Source organism: Mchenga conophoros, linkage group LG10 (assembly GCF_057382185.1).
Source record: "Mchenga conophoros isolate Kocher_MC1m ecotype Shallow Benthic linkage group LG10, M_conophoros_male_GT1.1, whole genome shotgun sequence".
NCBI classification, from domain to species: Eukaryota; Metazoa; Chordata; class Actinopteri; order Cichliformes; family Cichlidae; genus Mchenga; species Mchenga conophoros.
In genome coordinates, this window is record NC_140535.1 from 6,150,941 (window position 1) to 6,177,244 (window position 26,304).

General features: G+C 40.3%; 1 protein-coding gene across 6 annotated transcripts in view; it reads right to left on the reverse strand.

Annotated features, from left to right (window-relative positions):
• Window positions 1-26,304, reverse strand: part of ntm (neurotrimin) — a 181,228-nt gene that overhangs the window by 41,349 nt on the left and 113,575 nt on the right. For 3 of the 6 annotated variants that reach the window (XM_085288305.1, XM_085288306.1, XM_085288304.1), the window contains exons 3-6: window positions 17,740-17,865; window positions 8,939-9,067; window positions 4,897-5,017; window positions 4,507-4,658 (exon numbers count right to left, since the gene is read on the reverse strand). In XM_085288305.1, the coding sequence (XP_085144431.1) occupies window positions 4,507-4,658; window positions 4,897-5,017; window positions 8,939-9,067; window positions 17,740-17,865 (528 nt within the window). Of the gene's footprint in view, window positions 1-1,466; window positions 1,925-4,506; window positions 4,659-4,896; window positions 5,018-8,938; window positions 9,068-17,739; window positions 17,866-26,304 lie in introns of all 6 variants that reach the window. The other 3 variants (XR_014894065.1, XR_014894066.1, XM_085288303.1) reach the window with 2 other exon arrangements.

Below are 26,304 nucleotides of genomic sequence, written 5' to 3' on the forward strand. Positions count from 1 at the left end.
AGTCCATAGTAACTGCATTAATTGAAAAAAAGTGCAATAAACTACAAAAAAATAGAAAATCGTTTTTGTTTTTTTTTTTACATATATTTCTACTTTAAATTTAAGAGGCTTATCCCTGAAAACTTTAAATACAAAAAAGTTGCAAAAAATAGTTTACAACAACAGGAAATTTATTTTGAGTGTCTTCATAGTTTTATTTTATGTTTTTGTTCCTGCAAGCGCTTTTTATACAATTTTCAGGTCAGGTTTCATATGCAAAAAAAATTATTGCGCTAGCTTACGCGGTTCCGGTTCTACAGGGATTTAAAAATAGTTACGCAAAACAGAACGTGCCCGCTCCGACCGGCCTTAAAGGGTTAATAGAGTTACAGGATTTTGAAAATGCCAGAGGGTCAAAATGTCCATCTTGCTGGTGTTAAAAAGTCGTGCTGGCTGAAGTTTTAAGTTAAAGCAAGTGATATATGCCATGGATCCTACTTTAAAGTACCTCAGGTTTCTATTACAGTTTGTTTTTTTGTTAAACTGTGTTTGTAATTTGTCTTTGAACATCACTTACGATGCATTCTTTTCCTGTATTTGTTGTAAGTAGCAACTGTAAATTAATCATCATCATTCATCTTTGGATCTGATTTATTTAGCACATAACAGTGAATAGTGTTATGAAGTTTGGATGATAGTGAAAGATGAACAAAGAGAAGCAGAGTAAGGAAGTAATCTCAGTGAGGAAGTAACAACACTGTCAAAAAACTATATTTAAAGGAAAACTCTTCAAGATGACATGAACTGCTCAAAGGTTTAGTAGGATAAAAATGAACCGTGCTCAGCAAGGTTGTTTTTTCAAGGACATTCTTAGGATTGAGAAGTGATTTAAAACACTTATTCAAATTGAAATGCAGTATTCCAGCACTGATATTTTTAACACATTGCTAAAATTACCAAAGTATTGCATGATGCATTCTATGAATAAAAGCATGTAATATTTTCATCATGCCCTTTTTGGGGATGAGGCAAGTTCTAAATGAGTGTATTATAAAAGGATTTTGGATCATTTTTACATTGAAATTGGTAAAACAATGACTACTCATTTCCCTTGGCTTTCCACAAGTTTCCTTTGGGGGCATGTATCCAATTATCCTTCCACAGTGGATTATTCCTAATCCTCTCTACTGATAATTAGAATAATGAAAATCACTCATAGTCATAGTCCAAATCAAAGTCATTAATACAATTCTGTTATGTGAATGGACTGCTGGTTGCAGTCACAAGGACAAATCAAATGGCAAAGTAGGTGTGGTGTTTATCTCTGCAGTTTCACACGTTAAAGTGCTGGACCTCAAAATGTGCACAGATTCACACAAGAAATTTGCAATTTTGTTTGGTTTTCTTCTGTAGCATGTACAGTTGAAATGCAGCAAATATTGGTACAATGGATCACAGAAGAACAAACAAACATGATAAATACTTACATTAGGAAAAGCACATGCAAAGAATCAAAATGAAGCCGATGTCACACAGAGAGGCAGTTAGGTTTGAGAAGAAAAAGATGAAACACAGTTAATGAAACAGACTTCATTGACCATTTTCACAGATTTGCATATGTCACTTTCCTTTGCTGCTCACCGTCCTCAGAGATCCTGCATACCACACAAGAACTCTAACATGTCAATTCAATAAAACCACAGAGGGTTAAAGTGCAATTTTGACTGGTTCAAAAAGCCAAGACAAATGATTTCACTTTTTTTCAAATGTAGCAGAGACTCATCGTCTCTGAAATTCTAATGCAGCCTAACTTACAATTGTGAAAATGGCAATGTTCCACAGGCTCCAGCATGCAATTAATACTATTGATCCTCGACAGCTGACGTTCATGCTGGTGTTGAATACTAACCTTGCAAAAGTGTTGAGCTAGTGGGTTCAATTACCACTACACCAGGGAAACAAATTGAACAGAGCAACGTGTCAGAAACAGAAAAGCAACATAATGATATCAGTTTCAGGTAGTTCAACTGACAAAACAGCAGCAACGCATAAAAGCAACGGTGGGGCCCTAAAGGCAAAATGCTTTGTCTTAAGTACCACAAATAAAGTAATTTTATCAAAATTTTAAGAACAGCAAACATCTGTGCACTCTCCAAATAAAGACCCTTTAACAATGCAATATGTAACAAGGACCTTCCATCAGATGTGTAAGGGTTTTTTTTTATTATTATTTGAATGGCCGTCTGTCATATAAATAATTTTTAAGGCTTTATTCAGACATGGCAGTATGATTTCAGAAAGAATTTTAATGCTTACATGAGAACAGTGTATTTAAAGCTCACACAGGCTTGACACAGGCTTAACTGATTTCCAAGAGTTCTATAGACTTATATGTATAGCACAGGTATTTATTACCACGCAATTCGCACTACAACCTGGTTTGCCTCTTACCTGTAGTTATTTTTATTTAATTTAATAACTGTACAGTACTCTCTGTATATAGTAACCACTGTCCTTAATGTAAATATGTAAGAAAAATTGTGTATGTTTCTGTTCCGTGTCCAGTGTACTGTTTGTTTGTATATGTGTCTTTTTGGCTGCTGTTACAACCAAATTTCCCCTTGTGGGACAATTAAAGGATTATTCTATTCAATTCTAATTATTTTCCTTGTGTGTGAGCAGAGAACTCAGGAGCCACACACACAAATAAGCCATGATTGTGCACACGAGGGTGTATGCTCAGCAGTCCCCTTAATTTGCTGTATAATATTACACATATATTATCATGACTAAACAAACAAACAAAGCCTAACCTGGGATCTAACAAATTATACAAATTAGAACTTTAGCCAAAAAATAGACTTAAACATGCCAACAAAACGTTTATCAGTCTAGTCCCAGAAGTGGCTATTCACTCACTGACTATATTTTGGCCTTATTTTTGATGGAAGCCATATTAAATAAGCAGAGCAGATGAAGAGGACATGATGTCAGACACAGGAACAGCACAGTGAATCCAATACATTTTCAAAATAAGATGCAACTCTCCACTTCTCAAATTTTTCTGGTGAGATTTATAACTTCACAGAGGACAGAACAGTGGAGATAGTGAAGTTAAAGACATGCACCCAGGGTAGTACTTGGTTAATGAAACCGTCTTGGACTGTATTCGGTGACTTATTCTGCTTTGCAGCCTTGGTGAGCTCAATGTACAGTACATAAAAAATTCTCCACTGGCTGCAGGTTCTGGTTTGAGAGGCTCCACAGCAGCACAACAAGTACCATCTTGGGCTGTAGAGTGCAATTCTGGTCACTACATGTGACAGTGATTAAAGACCCAGCTTAGTGATAATGAGGACCACTGCAAGAGTGACCTGATTAGCAGCAACTATCCATCCATCCATCTTCTTCCGCTTTATCCGGGGCTGGGTCGCAGGGGCAGCAGCCTAAGCAGAGAAGCCCAGACCTCCCTCTCCCCAGCCACCTCCTCTAGCTTATCCGGGGGAACACCAAGGCATTCCCAGGCCAGCCGAGAGATATAATCTCTCCAGCATGTCCTGGGTCTGCCCCGGGGCCTCCTCCCGGTGGGACATACCTGGAACACCTCACCCAGGAGGCGCCCAGGAGGCATCCTTGTCAGATGCCCGAACCACCTCAGCTGGCTCCTTTCGATTTGGAGGAGCAGCGGCTCTACTCTGAGCCCCTCCCGGATGGCTGAACTTCTCACCTTATCTCTAAAGGAGAGGCCAGCCAACCTTCGGACGAAGCTCATTTGTTCTTTTGGTCAGTACCCACAGCTTGTGGCCATAGGTGAGGGTAAGGATGTAGATCGACCGGTAAATTGAGAGCTTCGTTTTTACACTCAGCTCTCTCTTCTCCACGACGGACCGGTGCAGCGTCCGCATCAGTAATCCGCCTGTCGATCTCCGGCTCCCTTCTCCCATCAATCGCGAACAAGACCCCAAGATACTTGAACGCCTCCACTTGGGGCAGGAACTAATCCCCGACCCGGAGTGGGCACTCCACCCTTTTCCGGCTGAGAACCATGGCCTCAGATTTGGATGTGCTAATCCTCATTCCAGTGCGAGCTGGAGGCCATCACCCGATGAAGCCAACAGAACCACATCATCTGCGAAAAGCAGAGATGAGATTCTGAGGCCACCTAAGTGAAAGCCCTCCGCCACTTGGCTGCGCCTAGAAATCCTGTCCATAAAAATTATGAACAGAATCGGTGACAAAGGCCAGCCCTGGCAGAGCCCATTACCCACCGGGAACGAATCCGACTTATTGCCGGCAATGTGAACCAAGCTCTTGCAATGGTTGTATAGGGATCGAATGGCCCGTAACAATGGGCCAGACACCCCATACTCCCGTAGCACCTCTCACAGGACACCCCTAGGGACACGGTCGAATGCAGCAACTAAACATCAAAATAAAATGACTGCATACAACAACGTTTGTACAAATCTAACATATTACACAATCTTAGTTATAGTTCCTGTTGTCAAGTATCATAAATGTACTTACCAAACAGAAGGAAGCTTGTATTTGAACTCCCAAGTGTGTTGATGGCAACACAGGTGTAGTTGCCATAATCTCCATCAGACACATTAAAGAAGGTCAGCTTTGATCCTAATCCAGTATTGACAATCTCCATACCATCAAAGTCATTAAAGATCCTAAATGAGTGAAAAATATCAAATCATATCATTCATGTTTTCTTTTTGACTTTTTTTTCCCACACTTTTTAAAAAAAAAATCAGTTTAGATAGTATTGGGACTATAAATTTCACAGCAAATCATTAACCATCAGTAACTTGTGTGCACACACACACACACACACACACACAAAGGCACACGCACATATTCACATACCTTTAATTTGCCTATTTAAAATGCAAATGTAAGACCAATTACCTTCTGTTATCTTTGTACCATTCAAAATCTGCCTCAGGCACTGCATCAGCCTCACACTCCAGCACTCCTCTCTGGCCCAGTGTCACTCCAACATCTCTGCCCTCTGACACAGCTGGAGCATCTACAACCAGACAGAAACACACAGGGATGTTGTGTGTGGGAGTAAACGGCAGCACAAGCATTGATAAGCAGGAGACAGAGGTCATGGCATTTTCCTGTCTTGACTCTATGCCACAACTACAAGTGAACAGATAATATCATTCAAATTATACATAATACTTAGTACAGTGTTGAAACTGCATAGTGTTAGAGTATGATGTGAAGAAAATAACTGTTCAGGTTTTAATGATCAATTTCTTATCTCTGTATCATAGAGATATTATAATATAAATAATAGTTGTTAGCTGTATGTCCAAAATATAGGCAACTGTGCCCAAGTAGTCAGCTACTGCTCATGGGCCTTTCAAACTTGCTTTGATTTCAGGGCTCTCTGTGGTAACTAAAAATGATAACTACACACAGACAATATGAATAATAACTTGTACTGCAAAAATAAAGGAAAACAATGAAAATGCCACTTGTGATAATAAAGTATAATTCAATGCCACAAAATCAGTTTTTTGTCAAATAGGCCAAAAAGCAACATCAATCATTATTACTAAGTGCTAATGATTTATATAGCATTTGGTATTTAGGTTTGACAAATGAACCAATGATTAAGGTTGCAGATTAATTTCCTGAAAATCAGCTAATTTACACACAATTAAACAGAAAAAGGTAAATTAACCATGCTACATGCATTAGACTATTATTAGATATAGGTTAATTTAATAACAAAGTAGTTCTAATTTGAACGTATCTTTCATTTAAAATAGCGCATACTTCCAGAACACATACCTCTAACCCTAACCCTAACCCCAGTCAGCCAATCATGTAGTAGTAGTAATAATAAATAAAATCCTGTAGATAAAGGTCACAGGCTTCAACTTATAACCGAGTCAGAAATCATAATGTGATCATAAAAAAACTCCAACCAAATCAGTAGTTCTGGGTAGTTGTTCTGCAGATGGAAAAGCTTTTATGATTAGAGAAAGTTTTGAGGTGTGCAGACATGTAATTTATCATGACACGTGAAGTAACATTATACATTATGTAGCTGAAGCAAACTATGGCAACTATAGTATAGTAAACAAAAGTATATATACTGTCTCAGAGGAAATAAAACACATTCATGGGGAGCATATTGCTCATAATGTGCATAAATTGGGCAAACTGGGGCTAAAGATGGATGTTTACTGAACTTCTTCAGTGTGTTTACTGATGCTGTGCAAATCTGGCACTGTCCCTCTACATGATTTATATAATTATGTTATCACCAGCAAATCAATTATACGAGATCTGAAGCCCTACAAAAGTTTGGATGCTTATCAGTATTTTCTGGGCCAGATTGTCCGGTGGGCATTATGGGAATGCAATCTTAAACCACAAATTATCAAAAAGTAGATATGATATTTTTTATTATAAAAATTGGCCAAATACAGTAGTCTTTATTTAAATACAGTAGTCTAGATTCTATCTCTCCCTTTTTCATCTACATTGTGATCTCTCCCTAAGTCAACTAGCTAGTAGATGCCACTGCCATGCAAGCTAATCTTGTGGTTAGCAGCTCACAATTAAGGTAAATCTATGACCCAAAGGTTTGAATGGCTCTAAATGAAGAAGCCAGGCTTTCCTCATAACCCAAAAAGCAAGTTTACAGGAAATATTTCTGTTATTTCTTCAACATTCATCTGGGAGCAAGACTGTGGCAATGGCAAGAATTGTTGAAAGGAGGTAAAAGATGAGAAGATCATAAGGAAAACAGACAGACAGAGAGAGAGAATGAGGGAGTAAGATGATAACAGGTGTGCATGCAAAAACTTTAATTAAACAGTATTTTCATCCTTTTTAATTTAATGTAAGTTACTTTAGAGGATTTAGCTGTCACGACCTGCGGGATCGGCAAGGCACTGATCATAATCTCCCCACTCCTGGCTCTCCTTTTCTATCTCTCTCTCCCCCTCTCTCCCTCTCTCTCCTGTTTTGCCAGGGCTGAAATCATGGTGGGTTCACGCCCTCGGCCCACGCCTTCCTGGATTGGGAACACCTGGGCCTCATCAGACCAACTGGTATTTTAGAGGGAGGAGGTCAGCTGTTCAACACTGGATTGTTGTGAAGACTCTAGTCAGTACATGTCGAGCCCAAGTTTCCCGTGCCTCCGTCTCAGAAAGTTAACATGTGTCTCTGTGTTCTAGATTCCCCGGACCCGTCCCCATGTTTCCCTGTGTGGAGTGTGGAAGGAGTGACTGGTCACTAGCGGAGAGAGAGGTTGTAGTGAGCGCGTGTGTGATTCCCCTGTTTTCCCTGGAGCCCTGGAACCCTGCCTCTCACATCTTGTATATAGCACTATCCTCGCACTGTCTGTAAATACACTTGGTGAAGATCTTGTAAATAAACAGTCTCTTTTAAAACACAACTCCGGAGTCCTGCGAGTGGATCCTCAGAGCAACCCATGACATTAGTAAAGTTGTGTTGTGTTTATAACTTTTTTCTCAAAGATACAGCCTTTGCATTTCAAACTATTCTGTGTACTATCAATATGTCTGATTATTGCAGAAAGAAATCTTATCCTCAAAACAAGTCGGCTAGGGCCCAGAAAACATTTCTGCCTAGGGGTCTGTAATTTTATGATCCAAGTATCTGGGTATGTGTCTGAGTATCTGGGTCAAGATGGGTAACAAGCAAAAAAGCTGAAATACTTTTTCAAGAAAAAAAATCAAAATATGGAGATTACAGTTGATGTTTCAAGAAGGCAAACTACCACGGATGCCGTATCGGAAACTTATTGTGTACTTTTTTTTATTGTGTCGCTAATACTCTGTCATACAGGTAAATTGTTAATGATATTCATATTTTTCTGTTTTTGCCTCTGTTACTGAAAATGTGTTTTAAGTGGATCTAATGAGCGTATCCTCACACTTAAAAAATAAATGTGATGTGACAATGTATTAAAACTTTTTATCAAAGAGAAAGTACTTAAAGAGATTTAAGATACTAGTTTCTAAAATTATCTGGGGTAATGTTAGCTTATAACATGTTGTTTGTCAGCTGTATGGAGACAGGAGGGTCACATGCCTGATACGCTCATGATAAACCAACTGGGAAAATGTCAAAAATAAATAAACAATTTCATATTCTTCAGTTTAGGAGTGAGGCTTCAGGTGAGGAGGAAGAAGATGAAATGGAGATGAGGAGGAGAGTAGAAATCGAGGAGGTGAGAGAGAAAAAACTAGAACGAGAAAAGGAAAATATAAATGTAAAAATGTTAAATGGTCAAATATAGTTTCAAACAAATACTGGTAATTTGAAAAATTCAAATAGATTATTACTGATACTACTATTTATCTAATGCTGCTGTATCGGATAAATCTTTTTTTTATCTTCTTCCATCCAAATCAGCAGGAAAGTGATACAAATTATTCTATATTAGTCCTTGATGACTGCTGGACCCAACAACACATCAGAATACAGGTATTGTGGTGAAAAAAGTAGAAGCGATGTGCACATGACATCACAAAACCAAACAAAACATTATCATAAAGAATCAATGTCACCAATAACTAAAATTGGACAGAAAAGGAATGTGCTGAAGAAACTGGATTGTAAGTTGCTAGAATGTCTGTCTGTCTCTATGAACACATAGAGACAGACAGACATTCTAGCCTTGCAACATATTTGTGAACTGTCTAGGGTGTACCCTGCCCCTTGATTTATGACAGCTCAACCCTGAATCAAAAATGGAAGAAGATGGATATATTAGATATTACAGAATTTTGATCAATGTCAGTCTGATAGGTACTGAAATAGTGAAACAAAAATCCACACAGTTCACAAGAATAGACTGTATTTTTTCTATGATCACCCATCCAACATTGTCCCATTAAAAGTGGCACAATTTAGTACCGTTTGTGTGAATTTTTGAAACATTTAGCAGCCGACTCACAGTTGACGGTGATGTCTACAGTCTGCACGTCTGTGTCAATATCATTGACAGCTGTGCATTCATACGTTCCTGCTTTCTGTCTGGATATAGATGGGATTTCCAAGTATTCATCATCTGACACCAGATCCCCTGTGAAAGATCACAGAGAGAGAGAGAGATTGAAGAGGGTCATTTGGAGATAATGTGACAAGTCAACAGCTGTGGCCATGTTCAGTATTTTCACCAACTGTGTGCCTGCCACCTTAAAAGGGAAGAAGGAATATATTGATTACAAGGGCTGATGGATCATTGCAGTTGTATACTATAACTATAATTCACCTAAGTCTACTGATTTGTGCTTCATTTAAATGCGATACACAGCAACAAAAATTGTAAAGAAAAAAAATCTATTTGTTTTGCTAAAAAAAGAGAAGCTCATTTCCAACTATTGGAGTGAATATGAGTGTGAATAGTTGTCTGCAGCAAACTTGCAACCTTTCCAGGATGTATCCCACCTCTCCACCTTTCATTGCTAGCCCTGTGACCCTAAATTGGATATGTAGACAAAAATGAAAGGGTGGATTTTGGCAACAGCAGGAATGAAGACAGATCCTGATCGGGCGTGACAGGCCAAATTCTAATACAATGTGCCAAAACCTGCACTTGTAAATATGGCAAGTCTGTCTTATTCTCATGTTTCTTGTAGCACTCTGTAGTACCAATTCTTGACCAAGACCAGTTCTTGATTTAACATTTTTCATAGGATGCTACAGAATTTGGTGATTAATGCTTTGTTTGGTGCCTACTCTTTATCACTCATCTGTCAGAATTTTCATGTTCTGTACTTTTGTGTGTGCCTCTCAAGAGTACAAGCACACTGGGACTACTACTGAGATGTGAGAATAAGAAGAGGGCAAAATCCCAGCCACACTTTTTTTCATTGTATCAATTTGACATGCTTGACAGAGACACTTAATACAGCACTCAACATAAAGAACAAAAGATATAATTGACTTCAAGCTTCCTCCCAAGATGCTGGAAGGCGACAGTAATAAACTGTGCATGGATTCACTTTGCTGGGTTTGGGGACATTATTGAATTGCACCTGGGAAAGCTGTTAAGGATAGAATGCCTCACTGACACACAGTGACACACTCACCTGATGTGGAGTATCAAGAGAGCTCACATAGGTGTACGGGTTCCACTCCGTTCCATTTATGCTCCTCTTGTTCCCTTTCTGCTTTCTCTCAAAAGAGGATAATAGAATTTGCCAATAGAGACTACAGTGTCAGTTAAAGCCACTTTGCAAATTCCACTGAGGTGAGTTAATCAAGATGATCAAGTGAAGACTTTTCAGGGAGCTTTTTGAGTGCCCTGACAAAAATAAATTACAATTGTCCATGCTGGAAGTTATAAATGCATTTACCAGTTTTTGCACACTATTGCTAAAAAAAAGACAAATATTTTGTCTTAGAGTGATGCTGAAATTGAATGATGCAATATGTCTGTAGTCAGGCATATTTGTTTAATGTGCATGCTAAAGGACATATTTGACCAGAAATTATTCCAAGATTCATCAGTGTTACTGGATGCCAAAGTAATGCCCTCTAAACTACATATCTGGTTAGACACCATGTTTCATGTTCAATGTCCAGGATGTTTGGACTGGATATGTTTTGCCTGAATTAAGGACTAGGAAATTTAAGATGGGTATCATCTGGATTTCAAAGAAAAGGTATGCAGTGTTTTCTAATAACATTATGCTGTGGAAGCATGTATAATATAAATAGAATTGGTTCCAGCACAGAACTCTGTAGAACTCGATTACTGACTTTTCTGCATGAAGAAGACACAAACTGGAATCTATCAGACAGATATGATTCAAATCACACTGTAGTAAGATATTGGTCATCAGTTTTGAATGCTGCACTAAGAACAAACACGGGGATGAGCACACTGTTCAACACCATAAGATGAGTGAAACTTGAGTGAAACTTAAAATAAACTAATAACTACTTGTTCAACATTTTTTGAAATAAAACAAAGGTCAGAAATCACTATAGTTATCTAATACAGATCAAGTAAGGTCTTTTCAAGTAATGGCTTAATTACTCCCCTCTTAAGAGACTCTAGTGTGTCTTCTGTTAATAACGATAGATGGATCAGATTTAAAATTGAAGCACTAATGAATGGTGAGACTTATTTCAACAGTCTGATTGAAATAGGGTCAAGGAGGCACACTGATCTTTTAGAAAAATAAATTATTGAAGTTAACTCAGAAAGATTAATAGGAGAGAAAGAGTCTAAGTAAATATCAGCTGTTAAAAAGTTGCTATACTTAATGATACATCTGTGAGGGAGTTGTGAGTAATTTTCCCCTAATGGGTAAATTTAGTTTGTGAGAAAATTTCTTGGCTCAGCAGAGCTCCAACTATTTATCAGCCTGGCTGAAGTGCTGAAAAGAAACCTGGGGTGTTCCTGTTTTTCTCAGAGGGGTTATTTATATTATATATTTATATATTTGTGAGTCCAAATGAAGATTTTCTAAATTAGTGCAATGCCATTGCCTCTACTCCATCTGTTTTGTGCACATTTGTGAGTTATACCAGGGAGTCAAACATCTCTGATTTCTTGCTTTCTTTTTAAGGGAAGACAGCATCTACAGTCATACCCAAAGAGGATCTAACACGATTAAGAAAATATTCCACCTTGGTGAGAGCAAAGATTTCAGTAGCTGCTTGGTACTGTGTTGGCACATGGATTGTAATGTGCTGTCTTCCTCGCTTCACACCCAAATGGTTGCAGCAGATAGCCTCTCCCTAAGCATCAATCTGATGGAGGTTTCTCCCTGTTAAAAGGTCATCTGATTGTTGGGTTTCCTGTTTTCTCTGTATTATTGTAGGTTCTTTACCTTGCAATGTAAAGCACCTTGAGGTAACTGTTATGATTTGGTGCTTTATAAATAAAAATTGAATTTAACTTAAAGAAAAGATAACAGTGAAGGAATTACCTCCTTAAATATAGTTAAAGTGTGTTCAGAATAGGGCTGCCACGATTAGTCGACTAGTCACGATTACGTCGACTATCAAAATCGTCGACGACTGATTTAATAGTCGACGCGTCGTTTGAAGCTTTGTAAGATCACAAAAGATGCAGGAATAAGTAGCAGGATTTAAGAGTGTAATAACGGACTGAAACAGAAGATGGCAGCACTGCATGTTCAAGGATGCCAGCTGCCGTTAAACCCCGAAGAAGAAGAAACTGTATCCCAGAATTCATAGCGCAGCCCAGCTCAGTTTCCAACAATGGCGGCAGCTAGTTAGTTTTATATTACTCTTATTATTCTTTCTGGGTCACAAAATAAACTTTTAACATATTTTCAGGCGAGAATGTAGCTGTGTAAACCTCAAATACCTGCTCAGTTTATCAAGACACCACATATTTTCAAAAGCGCTCCGACATTTTCGGAGACGTCTGTTACCCACTAGCTCCATTGCTAGCCGGGAGAACACCGGACTCCCGGCAAATCGTTTTCAAACCCACCGCCGTCTTTCGCTACTCAGGTTAAACATGATATATAAGTCACTTAGATAACTTAACAATGTTATTGTTTGGCTTTTTTTAGTATTTTATTTGTTCCTGAGTAAATCGGTTTGGCTGAGATTAAAGTTATAGTTTTTACACAGCTGAATAAACGTCAAGCAGACAGCTGATTATCAGAAGTGTGAGATGCTCCAGAATTTACTCCGGTGTCCCGTTATATTTTAGATAGCAAGGAGTTTATTAAACTTCACCGAAACAATCTGCAAATTTCATTAAAATTTAATAAACTATCATCTTGTCTTTATTTTTAGTTAGCACAGACCTTACACACTTAAAGCTGTAAGCTAATGATAGTTATATAAGAGCAGATGCTGCTGGTGCAATAAGCTGTACGTTTTACGTCCAATGGATGATGATCTGATTAGTCGACTAATCGCAAAAATAATCAGTGACTAGTCGACTATCAAAATAATCGTTTGTGGCAGCCCTAGTTCAGAAGGACTTCTATTGTAATGAAATTTATTGTCCAGTGTCTAACCAATTATCATAAAGTGTTAAGAATGAAACCAATTAAGTCTAATAAAAATTTAAATGCGGTAATATAAGCTGTCATTTTTTATCATCTACGTAGATGCTAAATGAAGATGTGTTTGGTTCTAGACCAAACCACCAGGCTGTGGTTTAACCGGTGAACAGGCTAATTTGGCTGTAGGCGTGAACGTGAGTATAAATGGTTGTCTGTCTCTATGCTAGTTCTGTCAAACTGGTGACCTTTCCAGGGTGTATTCCATCTCTCACCCTATGCCACCTGAAATATGCTCCAGCTCCAACAAATCATAAAGGGTCTTTACTTCTTGCACTTCTTACAGTATATCCTTTCATCAAATCCTAAGCACGTGACAAACACAACAATTTCAGCTGCTCATAGTAGTGTTTAAATATTAAAGTGGATAAGTTTTTTCTTTCAGTTTCACAAAGGTCAAAAACTATGACTACTCTCCTTTAATTTTAAATTATTCTTTCTGAGCAAACCAGTGCTGTGCAAATCTGGGAAACCTTTATTGCACCTTGGTTAAATTCATTAATTTTCCCCTTCATTCTGGGTACTGCCTAGGCAGACAAATTTAGCAGTCAGATTGTGTGGTCTGTGGAAGATAGCAAGGATCACTTCTGATCTGCCACAAGCCCCTAAAGCCATCTATCAAAGGTGAGGGGGAGCTGGGTTATGGCTCGAAGAGAGCCTTGGTCCAAGTCTGAAATCATCAATCTTTACGCACTCACACACAGACAAACACACACACACACACACACACACACACACACACACACACACACACAGATAGATACAGGGAGAGAGAATCTTTATATATTCACTCATTTATACCCCAGAGTGCTTGCCATAGATGGCCTCACACTGAAAGGCCCAAGGCTGGAGAAAAGTTTCATTGCAGGTGGGAGATACTGGAACAGTATCAGTTTGGACCGCATAGTCCAAACTGCATAGACTGGGACATTTTGTTCTCTACTCAAAGCCTCTTTTAGTCCGAGCAACTGTGCACTGCGACTCTATCAATTCTTAATCGTAAACACCCTTATCAGTCAAATACTGGAACCAAAATGGATATCAAAATGGTATATAAAAAATACCAACTAGAATCCACAAAATTTAGTTCGATCAATTTCAGAGAAAACTACGTGAAACTAGATGGATTTTCTTTTATCTTACTTGAAAAAAATCAAAATAACAGCTTCTCAAGCTGATGCTTGTTTATTTATATTTTCCTCCGATACAAATTCCATACATTCATTCAGTCCACTCTCACTAAATTCTAGTTTTATTAATTCATGCAAAGAGGATCTTCATTTTGCATTTCAATGGACCTTCTCAGAAACTGATTTTGAATAGATAAATAAATATAAGCAACCAGTCATTGCATCCATTTTTATGATAAAGAGTGCTGAGATAAGAACAGAATAAAGAATGCTTTTTAATGGGGCTGTCTCTGAAAAATTCTTTGTTTTACATACAGATTCTCAGTCAAAGCAGTGTTTTACAAAGAGATAGCAGACATAGTGAAGGTTTAGCCACAAAACACACACAGTCTTTTCAACAGATATCAGAGTTGTTATCTGAGCTGTGTCTATAAAAAAATATATCTTTCCATGATTGGAAAACTTGATGTGAAGACAAAAACAAAATAAGAAAAAAGAAACCTGGCATAAACCAAATATGTGACGAATGCATGGTCCACACCACAAAGTATTAAGTCACCAATATAAATAATCTATAACCAATATAAACAATCTATACTATTTGTAAATGTATGTATGTGTACTTTTCGACCCAGCATACTTGAAAAAAAATTTGGCCAATCTTCTTAAATCCCTAGCCACATCTGTATTTGGGCGACCGTGGCTCAGAGGGTTGGGAATCGCATCTGTAACCGGAAGGTCGGCGGTTCGATCCCTGGGCTCTCTGTCCTGGTCGTTGTGTCCCCGGGCAAGACACTTTACCCTACTTGCCTACTGGTGGTGGCCAGAGGGGCCGATGGCGCGATATGGCAGCCTCGCTTCTGTCAGTCTGCCCCAGGGCAGCTGTGGCTACAACTGTAGCTGCCTCCACCAGTGTATGAATGTGAGAGTGAATGAATAGTGGTATTGTAAAGCGCTTTGGGTGCCTTGAAAAGCGCTATATAAATCCAATCCATTATTATTATTATTTTAACTGACTAATAGACTGTACCTTTAAGAGGTGAAAACCTTCTGATGTTGAGCAGAAAGTTAAGCAGCAATGAAATAAAGCATTGGATCCACTATATCAGATTTCATTAGTTCCCAGCAATGACAGTGCTTCAGACCCATGTCTCACAAGTACATTTAAGTGTCCAGTCAGATTAATTTGCAAGTTTCCCTTAAAATGAATAAATATTACAAAAGGTTGATGCGAGCACCCACTCTTCTGCAAAACCTATTTTAGGTCCAGTTGTCCACTATCAGTTTATGACCACAATACAGTGGTCATTTGACCATTTGACCTTAGAACTGAAGAAGCTTCTCGGATGAGAGGTGAAACGTCTTCAAGCAACTTAAAGAAGTCCAGACGCTTTTCTTTGCAAGCTCCTTTGAATACAGTGGAAAAGAAAATCTTCTCCTCCTTTCATTAGTTATTGATTTACCAGTCAAGAGAAAGGTCTAATAAGGCATTGTACTTCATTTTTACCATTTTAACCAACAATTCTTTCCTTTTCAAAAGCATGATGCTCTCCAATAAATATTCCTTTAAAGGCACATTCTATTGTAGTGCATGACCAATTGTATCTTGAGCTTATCTGGGCAACCAGACACATTCCTTTTACTATTGGTTGAATTTTAAAGTTAAGTAATATGAAATGGAAAACCTTCTGATTCCTATTGACAGAACTGAAACCAAAAGTAAATCAAATTAAACAGCAGGTTGCTAAAACATAGAGTCATAGACCAATGGTGGCCAATACTTCAATACTTTGCTTTCTTTGGTCTAGCAAGCAAGTAATAATAGAAAAATGCCACTCAGCACATACAATGGAACATTGGGACATTCAGTACTGAAAATTCTAATCTTCTCCCTAATGCTATACCCTGTGTATTCTCATCATTCAAGCTATCATTCAGCCTCCAGAACATTTACATCCGATTATTACCTTTGATTTAATTTAATTACCTTTAATTAATTAATTAATTAATTAATTTTGTATTAATTAATCAGTTACAATACAAGTATTATGTAAAAACAGATAATTTAAAAAAGTGAAATCCACTATGGGTCAAACAAAGTCAGTTATAGTCGGGGTTGGGTGGAAACAAAGAGGGACAAGAAAAGACACTGTAGATGCCATAGTCCATGGTAGTCTTAATGTTTGGAGTCTGTTTTCCCTTTGAGTCTAAGTTGGCCAGGATTTTTCCTCCCTATGTGGTGGAGTCTGCTTCCTGCTCTTCAACCAAGCACATTCAATAGAATCTTATTAATATAGCACCAAATCATAACAACAGTTGTCTCAAGGCGCTCCTCATCAAACTAAAGTCCTCTGCTGTATTCAAGGACCAGTCTGCTACTGTTCAGTGGTAAATCAGCCCCCAAATGTTATTTGTCTTCGCTTGTTTTCTATTGTGTTGATCTCTGTGCTTTTTTGCCTCCAGTCAACCCCAGCCTGGGTCGAGAACCCACCACTTACCTGCACAACTCACCTGACTCTTTCGAACTGGCTCACTCCATCTGTCTACATGCACCTTTGTGAAGATTTCAGTCCCCAGTTAACCTCCCTACCCTCCTGGATGTCCTTACCTCATGGCCACTGGATTCCCTCCCCCTGCTAATCATTGGACAGGCAACATCTGACTCACCCACACTACCAAGTAAGCCATTGGTTCTCGCTAGTTATCTTTTGGAACTCCCCTATCTGGAATCACTGGATCAATGTCCCTTTCCTTTTCCATAGTGTCACTTCCTCCTTTGGATCCATTACTCTGTCTTTGTTGCCCTTGTGAATTCTACTTGTTGCAAAACATTATTGTAAATAAATCTTTTGAATTCTGTTGCATTTGAGTACTCTATTTTGCTTCGACCAGACCATGACAGCAAAAACATGGTCTGTATATGAAAGATGCAATGTTACTTCTTCCACTGGCTTGTCAGGTCCTGTCTTTAAACTTTATGTTTTGTCCAGCACAAAAACCAACTGCTCTATATTATCTTATTTTACTCTTTATTTGCTCTTACTTCAATTTAGACTCTTTATTTAAAACACTTTAATTATGCTGTACTCCATATGTCCTGAAATTAGCAAACAAGTCCATAAATTCAGTAAGGATGTTTTAATGAGGTCATAGATTAAGTCTCATAGACTTCTAAATAATCACAGAGGAGCTGTTCTCTGCTGACCATTAGTTTAATGCACTTTTGGCTCCCCACACCCTCTAGCAGATCATTACATGAAGGAACCTTTAAAAAAAAAAAAAAACAAGCGCGTCCATGCTCACAGGTGTACACACGGGTGATCACACCCACAAACTACACCCTTTTTGGCTCCTACCTCAAAGCACACTGTGTTCTGTTGATCTTATGTGCTGCAAGTTTAATGCACTTTTCCATTAACTCAAACACTACATCCATGTGTTCTAAAAAATCAGTATTAAGAAAATAAAGTAAAACACACAAAAAATGACATCATTAAGAAAAAAAAAACACCAATATATCAAAAATCTGCTCTGCATCTAGATTTTTTAATGTATAAACAAATTACCTGAAGAGGAGATGAGCTTCCAGCTGATGGAAGGCTCTGGTTTACCACTTGCTTGGCACATCAGGGTGATGTTAGAGCCTTCATTTACCACAACATCTCTTGACAGGTTGGTGATTTTTGGTGGCACTGTGAAGGAAAATCAAATATATAAACTCAAGCTGTGATGTTACTAATCTCAAGAGGCACTTCTGAAAAAGGATATCACTATGACATATGTCATTGTCATTATTATTATTTTGCATAATAATATTTGACATATTTCAGTTTGAAGTTTGACACTAAAAAAGGGCCTGTATATTAGAATGGAATCTGTCGCTTGCCAAAGACATGGATTTAGACAGGAAAAATCTTGCAAAGAGACACAATGAAGCTGCATTATAGGTACTGTATGATGCAGAACTGTGTTAGACAAAAAAACAAAAAAAAAATTAAATCTTAAGCTCTGATCCATCAATTTTAGTTCATTCTTTTGCTCTCTTTGTTTTTGCTCTAGGGTTTTTCCAAGCACCTAAACGTAACACAAGTGAATATGGATTGTCAGATTAATCAGCCATGAAAAAAATAATGATTGAAAATTTAAAATGTTCATTATTGTTTCCCAAAGGACTTTGAATGTTATCAGCCAATTAAATTGACATTTTTAGTTTTAAGAACTCCCATAGATATCACCAGCAGGTGCTCACCTATTACCAGTGTAGGGACTAACGCGTTGTTAAGTAACGCGTTACAGTAACTACGTTATTATTGTGGTCACGAGCACGGTAACTAGTTATTATGCCAAAATCAGGAACAATCGTTACTGGGATTTAGATAGGGTCGTTATTCGTTACTTCATGTGGTGGCTATCGTGGAGCTTACACAGTTTCCATAACATTAGCAAGTGGTGGATGCCAGCAGGTGGATGAGGGAAAGGGGGGGCAGGAGGGGGAGAGACCTGAGGCGGCCACCGGTGTCAGGTGAACTGAACTTCAGGTAAGAAGTTATGACCTGCAGTCCATCTGGGTCAGATATAAACCAAGTTTAGGTATAGTTTATTTTCGTTATGCTGACTTTTTTGTACTGGGTATTAGCTAGCATGACGAAGTTTCTATACAGCTGAGTGGGTGCTATGATGTTACTGATGTTGAACTTTATTTTGTTCATAAGGTTAATTATTAGAGTTGCCAACCGTCTCCTAAAAAACGGAATCGTCTCGTATTCAGAGAACATATTACACGTTTCGTATTGAGGTGAAAAGGAGCACAGTCGTCCCGTACTTCAGATACAATGAAAAAGAAGACAGAAAACTGGAGTTATTCTGTCTTTATGCTGCGCAGCTGCCTCTTCTTCTCTCATTCTCTCCCCCTCCCTCTCCTATTGCTACTTCAATCATGAAACTGATTAATGATCAGCTGATCGGCCTTTCTGTCACAAGTCCCGTCTATCTTGTTTGCTTATCGCCCACTTTGCACCAGAAAGAAAGAAACCGGAGGTCGCGTTAAACAACAGCAGCACGTTTAAGCTTGATCAGCTGTTGTTAGAATTTATTTAATATTACCTTCTAGTATCAGCTGATGGTTGCTGGAGCCACAGCCGTAAAAGCTGCTGGACATGATATCGGTTTGGATATGTGGTGAGAGGGAAACATGAAGATGAAACCAGGAGATGTCCTTACTGAATCATCAGAGCTGAACAGGTGATGGAGAAACAGGTTTACCTTCAGGTGACATGAATGATTTAAAGTTATGAACTGTTTCTGAGAGACAAATACCACCAGGATCCTTTTTTTTTTTTACAGCTGACAGCTGGTAACTGTGCAGGGGCGTGTCTAGCAAAGTTTTGCCAGGGGGGCCAGGTAGGGCGTTAACAGAGAAAGGGGGGGGGGGGGGGGACACAAAGAAGTACTTTTCTTTCTTATTCTCATTTAAAATATCTAGTTTTTAAAAAAATAATTATCTGAATCTTACAACAAACAATTGATAGATTGATGCATATATACCATCAAAACAGTGTACATCATTCTCACAACATCGTTTGTTTCCATTCAAAGGCTTTATGATTTTTCCTATAATGGCGGGCCGGTTGTAATATTCTGTTCTTAAACTTATAAGGAACATATTCTCAAACTGCTTCGTGAGCCACCATCTTCTTTATTGCCACTTGTTCGGTACAACCTAACACACCTCCACTTCCGTAATCATACCCGCCCCACTGCCACTACGGCAAACCCCAAGGGACAATACTCACGGAGTGCAAACATTATAAACAATACAACATCTGCCTTTTTTTGTTTTGTTTTGTTGTTAAATGTCCGCCAGTGGCACAGCCGGTATGCATTTCAAAATAGAACATCCTGAACATGAGGATTAGAAACAGTTTTTTCCACACTGTCATGTGTAAAATTACTGCTGCAAGAGAACAACAACAATAATGCAACACAGGATATGTACTCATTAGTACACACCGACATTTGACATGTTTTTTTTTTTTTTGTTTTTGTTTTTTTTTGCTTTAGGGGAGCGATTCGCCTACACCCTTTACAATCACAGGTCAAGGATGACCCTCGGTTTGACCACTCGTCCTGATCTGGTGGTCAGTATAAGGCTAGTGTCCATGGGTGGTGTTTTAGTGCCTCTAGATGGCGACTGAGGCTCCGCTTGTTGTTGAGCTGCACTTTCATGCTGGGTTACCAAATCGGGTGCTGGTGACGCCTTAGCGCCTCTCAGGTGCCGTCGGTTACGCCGTATAGTCTGCCCCTCGCCAGCGCGGATCACGAAAGAGCGGGCAGTCTCTGCAGGTCGGATGATGACAGCCGATTTCCAGCTTCCGGACTCATGCTGAAAGCGGATGTGATTCCCCTGCTGCAGCCTCGGTAGTGGTGCGGTGCTGCGATTGTAGTATCGCTTCTGGTGCTCTTGTCTTTCCATCCATGTCTTTTGCTCCACCGTCAGGCTTATGACGCGGGGTACCAGCTGGTATCCGGTGATGAGAAGCACTGAGCGCAGACGTAGAGTCATGAGGAGCTGCGTGGGTGATCTGAAGCCATCGACTGGTGTGTTCCTTTGCTCCAATAGAGACAGGTAGGGATCTACTCCCTGAGCATGAGCTGTATCCAGAACTGATTTGGCAGCTTTGACTGTTCTTTCGGCAAGGGCGTTGCTTTGTGGGTACAAAGGGCTTGAGCTTGTGTGGACAAAGTCCCATGTGACTGCAAAGTCCTTGAACTCTCGAGAGCTGTCCTATGGGCCGTTATCTGAAATAAGCTTCTCTGACTGGTGAATATGGCCTTGAGCTTTTTGATGACGGACCCTGCGGTGGTAGAAAATAGCCTTTCGACCTCAAAGTAGCAGCTATAATAGTCCACATAAGTAGTCTTGTCCACACCATATGAAGAGGTCTGAGGCCACGGCCTGCCATGGTCTCTCAGGAATCTGGTGTGGAATGAGAGGTTCTTTAGGGTTCACTGCACGCCTCTGTTACGCCCCCAGTCTAGGCGGGTAGGGACGCACATAAGGTTGGAGGAGAGAGAGACAAATCCCCGCCCTGGTTCCCAAGCCAAACATCCAAACCAGTTGTGAGTAAAAAGGTGTTTTTATTTAAGGAAAAGAAGCATAGCTCCAGGGTGAGCCCAGGCCAAAATAATAAACAAAACCAACTAAGTCCCACCAGAGAAAACTAACTAAACCCTAGGAAAGAAAAACAGAACAAACAAATGACAGAGCTATCCCTCGCTCCCTACCCGGAAAACAGGAGAAAACGATTCCAAAAGAAAAGGCAGCTCACCCCTTCCGCTTCAACCCAAGAGTGCCTAAGCGCTCAACTAATTCACTAGGAGCGGCTTTCACAATTTCACACTCTCACAAATACACAAGATAAGCACGGGCTGGGAACACCAGGGTCAGGGCCGCGACGGCTGTCCGGCTACTCGCTCGTTCCACTCTCTCTCTCTCCCTCTCGGAGCTGTCAGAGTGGCCTTTTGAAGGTAGTCAACCGCTCCATGGTCCAATCAGTCGCTCACGACTCCTCATTAGGGGAGGGACCTGGAAAAGTCTTAAGCACAGTACAGAAAACACAGACAGAAAACAGGCCACACATGGCCACAGCCGTAACACCTCTCCTGACATATGGAACAGTTTTCCACCGTGGCAGCAATGTCCTTGCCCATGCCTGGCCAGAAGAGGGCGTCCCTCGCTCTCTGCCCTCCTCTCAATCCCCATGTGCCCAGCGTGGATTCTCTCCAGCATATTGTTTCTTAGGGCTGTTGGCACTATGATTTTGTCACCTTTGAAGATGATGCCATGGAACTGTGAAATTTCATTTCTGAAGTTCCAGAAATCCAAAAGGTTTTTGGCACATTTTTTCCTGTCCTCAGGCCAGCCATCATGCACGGTGTGCTTCAGCAGGGTGAGCTGCGGGCCGCATTCTGTCGCAGCCTGTATCTCTGAGAGCTTTTTGTCACTTACTGGGAGGCTGTTTATGACTGAGTGGACCTGGTCCTCCATGCCTTTGCTCCGCGTGCTGTCTTGGTCGAGCAATGGTTTCCTGGACAGTGTGTCGGCCACAGGTATGTCTTTTCCGGGCCGGTGCACAATCTCTGTGTCGTATCTCTGCAGCTGTAACAGCATGCGCTGCAGACGAGCAGGGGCTACGGAGATTGGCTTCTTTAATATGTGCTCCAACGGCTTGTGGTCCGACTCAACAATGACTCTTCTGCCGTATATGTAAGTGTGGAAACACTTGCATCCAAACAGCACTGCAAAGAGTTCTTTTTCAATCTGTGCATAGTTAACCTCTGTCGGGGTCAGTGTCTTTGAAGCATATGCTATTGGGTGTCTGTCCTGCATCAACACAGCTCCCAAACCATACTTTGATGCATCTACCTGTAGGCGTAGCTCCTTGGTCATGTCGCAGTATGCCAGTATGGGGCCTGGTTCTCTGGTTATGAGATCCTTCATTCGCTGGAAGACTCTGTCGTGATTCTGATCCCAGACGAACTCCGAGTCTTGCTTGAGCAGCCGACGCAGTGGTGCGTTCACTTCTGATAGTCATGGTGGGAATCTGGACAGGTAGTTCGCCATTCCAAGAATTGTCTCGAGCTCATTCTTATTCTCAGGAGGTGGCATGTCCTTGATGGCCTGTAGTTCCTTTGGGTCTGGCTGAATGCCCTCCCGGGTGAGTTTGTGTCCAAAATAACTCACTTCTGTGGCGCCTATGACACATTTCTCTGGATTGAGATGCACTCCTCGCTCCCTTGTGCACTCAAGGATGGCATGGAGGTTCTCGTCATGTTCCTCCTTTGTCCTGCCAAACACGGGGATGTCGTCCACGATGGCTGCCACTCTATTGAGCCCTTTGTATGTCTCATCGATTTTCCTTTGGAAAATGTCCTGTGCTGATATTATCCCAAAGGGAAGGCGCAGAAAGCAGTACCTGCTAAAGGTCGTGTTGAACGTGGTGAGGAGAGATGACTTGGTGGTTAATTGGATAGCCTGAGCGAGCATCAATGACACTGAAGTACTGTGCTCCTGCCAGCTTTGGTGTGATGTCATCCAATGTTGGAAGTGGGTAATGGGGTCTTTTGATGGCTTTGTTTAAATTGCGAGGATCAAGGCACACTCTGAGTTTCCCATTATGTTTCTCTGCGACCACCAGTCCATTTACCCATTCTGTGGGTTCTTTTACTTTGACGATTATGCTGTTTTTCTCCATGTCATCCAACTTCGATTTCAGTCGTTCCCGCAGTGTGAAAGGGATCCTCCGTAGGGGCACACGGCGGGCATGGCGTTTGGGTCATTGTGTAAGTCGCATTCTCCTGGGAATTTCCCTATGCCCTTGAACACATCAGCAAACTCCTCCATGATACTTGTGATCTGTACTGACATGACCAGTTTGACTAGGTTTAGATCTAGGCATGCTCTCAACCCTAGGATGGGGGGTGCTGTAGTTTCTACTATGTCAAAAGTCAGCATCTTGTGAATGCCTTTCCACCTGCACTTCAACTGGCATGTGCCTTTGATGTTGAGTTTTTCTCCTCCATAGCCAGATAGTGTGTGTGTGGGCGGTACAAGCTGACCTGCTTGAAAAACTTCTTGAACAATCGGGCAGGGATAACGTTAGCAGTGGCTCCTGTGTCAAGCTTAAAACTCACAGTGTGATGCAGTGAGCCTACTTCTACATCAGCATAAGCCTGCTCATCAGCCTCCCCTTAATTGCACTTTGTTATGGAATCTATGAATAGCTCCACTTCATCGCTTGGAGTGTCAGGATTAATAGAGTACACTGGGTTGGGTTGATGTGGTGCTTCTGAACCGCATGCTTTGGAAAAGTGGTTCATTTTATTGCACTTTTTTGCACCTCTTCCCTTTTGCAGGGCACTCCTCCTTCTGGCTGTGTGCTTGTGCACATCTTCCACACAATTTTCCCACCTTATTATGGTGAGGTGCCCTCCTATTTTTCTGTTGCGTACTCTTAGAGCTTAGAGGATACTGCATGCTCAGGTGCTGCTCCTTGCAGGCTCGTGTGTAGGTCGACCATGGCTTTCAATTGGTTTTGTGCGATTTCATAGGAGCGTGCAATGTCTATGGCTTTTTCCAGAGTCAAATCTGACCCTTGGCTCAGCAGCTTTTCTCCGACTTGTGGGAAACTGGTTGCAAAGACAATCCTGTCTCGGACCATTTCATCACTGTTGACATAGCCACACTGCTTAACGAGTAGCTTTAACCCTGTCACAAAGTGTTCAAATGACTCTCCTTTGCCTTGGAGTCTTTCATTAAACTTGTATCTGGCATAAACGGTGTTCGTTTTCGGCATGAGGTACTGTTCAAACCTGTCGAGATAGGTGGTCAGCTTTTTAGCTTCTTCATCAGACAGCTGCCATGTGTTATAAATGTCTCTGCCTCTTTCTCCTACCCACAGAAGAAGATAGATGCACTGGGTCTCCTTAGGCTTGCCACTTAGCGGGCCACTAAATATCAGTTTCACATGTTGCACAAACCTCCACCAGGCATCGGGAAGATCCATTTCGCGCTATCAGTGGGCGTTTAGTCCGAACTACTCTGACACCATGTAATATTCTGTTCTTAAACTTATAAGGAACATATTCTCAAACTGCTTCGTGAGCCACCATCTTCTTTATTGCCACTTGTTTGGTACAACCTAACACACCTCCACTTCCGTAATCATACCCGCCCCACTGCATCTACGGCAAACCCCAAGGGACAAAACGCAAACATTGTGTGCAAACATTATAAACAATACAACAATACAAAATGCCCGGGCCGATTTTTTTGTCCCAGGCCAGCCCTGTATTCAGCTCGTCTGCAGTCTGGAGTTACCTACATCTTCCTATTCGGAAGGCAGAATTTCCAAGTTGTGAGTAAAATCGAAAGCACCACAACTGCAGTTTTCATGTTGGATGTAAAAAGTGCACGTGACACTGTGACATAGGCTAGAATCATGGCGGCGGTCAACGACGGTCCAGGCGTGGGATTTCTCTCGTGGAAATATGCAGATTATTTTTTCCTTTCTCTTGGTAGGTGGCACAGTGCACTTGTGGCAAGTAAGCAAGCTAGAAGACTGGCAGTCTTGCTGGGTATCCAGTTACGGAAGCAACACATTAACAAGAGAATTCTGAGTAAAACCAAAGTTACTTTCCCTAGTAACTATGTAACTTGAAGTAACTGAGTTACTTTTGATAGAAGTAACTAGCAATGTAACTAATTACTAATTACTAATTAAGTTACTAATTTAAAGCAACTTACCCAATGCTGCCTATTACTAATCATAGTCCAAGAGCTCTGTTATAAAGCTTATAAAATGTCTCAGCTGGTTTCTACACCCTCCGACTTCAATCTCCAGGGGTGTAAAAGTAAAGTTCCTTATGTCACTTCCAGTCTTTTTATGGGAAATTCTGTTGCTGTTTCAAAATGTAAACAAGAAGCTCAACAACCATTAAAACCTCTATTGATTCCTATAGGAATTCTATTTTGGGTTGTGGCATTTTAATGGAATTCAAAACAGTTTTAGTGATCTGAACAATGGATAAATACACAAAGTCAATTATTAAATTAGGTAAATTAATTTCGAAATAAAAAAGCTTTTCTGCATTTTACTTATTAGTCTCATTGATCTATGTATTTAGAATAGTTATTGAATTTATTTTTCATAACATCTGCTGTGACTGCCCTGTGAGCATTTGTTTTTGTATCACATATATCTCTATCTGTACACCATTGGTGAACTTTTTGTGCTTCTTGAAAGTAGATAGTGTGTGTGTGTGTGTGTGTGTGTGTGTGAGTGAGTGAGTGAGTGTGTGTGCGTGCATGGATGTGTGTGTGTGTCTCTGTGTGTAAAAGGTTATGGTAAATGGAATCGGTTTTTTTACTCTACCAGTAAAAAAACAGCGCCTTATGTATGAGTTCCGGTTGTGCGCAAACCGATTTTATGTGGTACACAGCAAAAAATGTTTTGTACGACTTTGGTAAGCTACAAAGCTGTACCACTTGATGGATTGTCGGAGCATTGTGGCTACTGTAGTCAGGAGCCTCACAGAGTAATTTGGGTCCAAAACGTACAGCTCTGCAGTCA